At 62.0% G+C, this 2,450-nt stretch overlaps 1 protein-coding gene across 1 annotated transcript in view; it reads right to left on the bottom strand.

The window, feature by feature from the left end:
- Positions 1 to 1,013, bottom strand: part of MAFK (MAF bZIP transcription factor K) — a 6,786-nt gene extending 5,773 nt beyond the window's left edge. Inside the window, exon 1 of the mRNA XM_004705540.2 lies at positions 984 to 1,013. Coding sequence (XP_004705597.2) covers positions 984 to 1,013 — 30 coding nt within the window. The remainder of the gene's footprint in view (positions 1 to 983) is intronic.
- Between the last annotated feature and the right edge of the window lie 1,437 nt (positions 1,014 to 2,450).

Here is a 2,450-nt window from a genome sequence, read left to right as displayed (position 1 = left end):
GAGTGACCTTCACCGGCAGCAGCCTGGGCTGGGAGTGCCAAAGGGGCTGGAGGGCTCAGGACAGGTTGCTCCCCAAATGCCCTCAGCCCCAGCAGGCGGGGCTGGCCAGCGGGGCTTTGCCTTGGCGTGCCTGCTTTCTTTGGTAACCAGGAAGGTGCAGCTCAGAAGCAACGCGATGGGGTTCCATCGGGGGAGGGAGCCTCCAGTGAATCCCATTCCCTGCTCTCCACCACTAGTCCTCAGGGGTGGCGTCATCACCCCTACCCCTGCCTGCCACTTCCAGGACCCCACCCATCAGACTGCTCAGGCGCCCCCCTCTCTGGGTGAGCCCTGGTGGCGTAAAATCACAAGGTCAGCAGTTTGAAACCACCCACTGCTCTGCAGGAGACGGGGGCTTTCCACTCCTGTAAAGCGGCACAGTCTAGGAAACACAGGGCCAGCTCTACCCTGACCTGCAGGGTCGCTATCAGTCAGAACAGACACGAGGGCAGTGAGTTTGGAGTTGAGCCCTGGTGGCATAGAGGTAACACACTGGGGTGTTCACCACAAGATCAGCAGTTCAAAACCACCAGCTGCTCTGCAGGAGAAAAATGAGGCTGTCTGCTCCCCACAGGGACAGCTCCTCCCTGTTCTAGAGGGCAGCTGGAAGTCACTACCTTAATGGCAGTGAGCTCACGCCTCTCTAAAAAGCCCGGTGACGCAGTGGGTAAGTGTTTAGAAATGAACCAAAACGCAGGGGTCCTCAGCCCCACGAGGGAGTCCTGGCAAGCGGCTGGGTCGTCACAGCCAGAAGAGCTGGGGGCTGCTCACCCCATCATGAGTGGCCACTGTCAGCCCCTCGAGGTCACCCCCTGCCCCAGCCCTCCCTCTGCTCTATCTCGAGGTCCCTGGTGCAGATCCCTGCTGTACCCAAGCCTCACGGATGTCGCCAGGGGACTGTGTTAGAGCCACATGGCAGTCCCAGGGCTCCTGGCAGTGCCCACCTCTGGGACTGTGCTGGGGGTGAGCGCCATGGGCATGAGAGGGGCAGCTGGTGACTGCCCGGCCAATAACAGGTCTGGCCCCAAGCAGCACGTGGACTCTTTGTCAGCAGGGACTGCGTAATCACACACACACACACCCGAAACTCCGGCAGTCCCACCCGGCCAGAGGCTAACCCCTGGACCAGGGAATGTTCTTCCTGGCTCAAGAACAGCCTGGCAGGAGGAAGGCAGACCCCTTAATCTCCCCTGGGGTCGACCTAACTCAAGCACTGAGCCCCCCCACCCCCACCCGCGCCTCAGTTCTCTGACTTCACATCTAATTTCCTGTCCTGATTTGAGGCCCTGGAGAAGGTTCTTAGAAGAAGGAATTGTCTTGTCGTGAGGTTGACTCATGGTGACCCCAAGGGGCCGATCCCCACATCTCCTCTGTAGAGCCATTGGAAGGTAGAGCGCCCACACTGAACTGCTGAGCCCTCAGCTCTGGGCAGAGAAACTCAACAAACCCACCAGGCCACCACTATCCTGAGTGGGGGGGATGTTCTAATGCACAGTGACCCACAGGACAAGCCGGTCTCCTGGGTCAGAACCTCTGGGGCATGGACCCCCACGTCTCTCTCAGGCCACTGGGAGGTTTGAACGGCCCACTTTAGCTCAGTAGCCCAATGCTTGACCACTGCACCACCAGGGCTCTTTGAAGACGAAAGAGGGACAGGGCTGTTTCCGGAACCGGGGACAGTCACACAAGAAAGAACCCAGGCCTCTGACAACCAGGTGGAGACACACACCTAGACAGGGATCTCTCATCTCACTGCTCCGCACCTGCACCCCCACAGACACGCACCCCCCACAGGCACGCACCCCAAAACTTCACCCAAGGCCTCCCTGGGTGTCCCTGGAGGGTTAGTTCCTCATCCTCCCCGCCTCCCCTCCAGCTAAGCCTCTGTCCTCAGCAGGTGTATGTCCAGTGACTGGGCCACAGCGTACTCCCCCCGCCCCCTGCGGGTAGGAAGTGACTGCGGAGTGGGGGGGCCTTCGGAGCGGAAACATCTATGTAAACACGCACCCTGAGACGCGGGCGCCCCCACCCTCGGTCAGCTCACCGGCGCTGTCCAGCACGTGGCAGGCTAAGAGTGCACCCCCCGCCCCAGCCCCGTCTTTCCGCCTCGGAGCAGATTTGGAAGGTGGGACTGCCGGAAAAGACACCCCATTCCGGGTACCCCCGACTCACTTCCAAGTCCTACCGGGGCCCCGGCCCCGAGGCTGGGCGACTCGTGAAAAGTTGGGGGGGCTTTCCCCAGACCCCGAAAGCGCGGGCCCCTATTTCTGGGTCCAAGAAGGCGCCCCTGGAGAGGGTCCCGGGAGGCCCCCGTCCCGCGCAGGACCTCGGGGCGCAGCCACCTGGCAGCAGGTGCCGGACCGGGCCACGCGGACGGCGGAGCGAGGGATGACTCAGCGGCGGCGGGACCG

The sequence above is a fragment of the Echinops telfairi genome, unplaced genomic scaffold, assembly GCF_000313985.2.
Source record: "Echinops telfairi isolate 266 unplaced genomic scaffold, ASM31398v2 ScPeMD7_5;HRSCAF=22, whole genome shotgun sequence".
NCBI classification, from domain to species: domain Eukaryota; kingdom Metazoa; phylum Chordata; class Mammalia; order Afrosoricida; family Tenrecidae; genus Echinops; species Echinops telfairi.
Note: the sequence above shows the minus strand (reverse complement) of the source record. Positions and strands in the feature narration are given on the sequence as shown.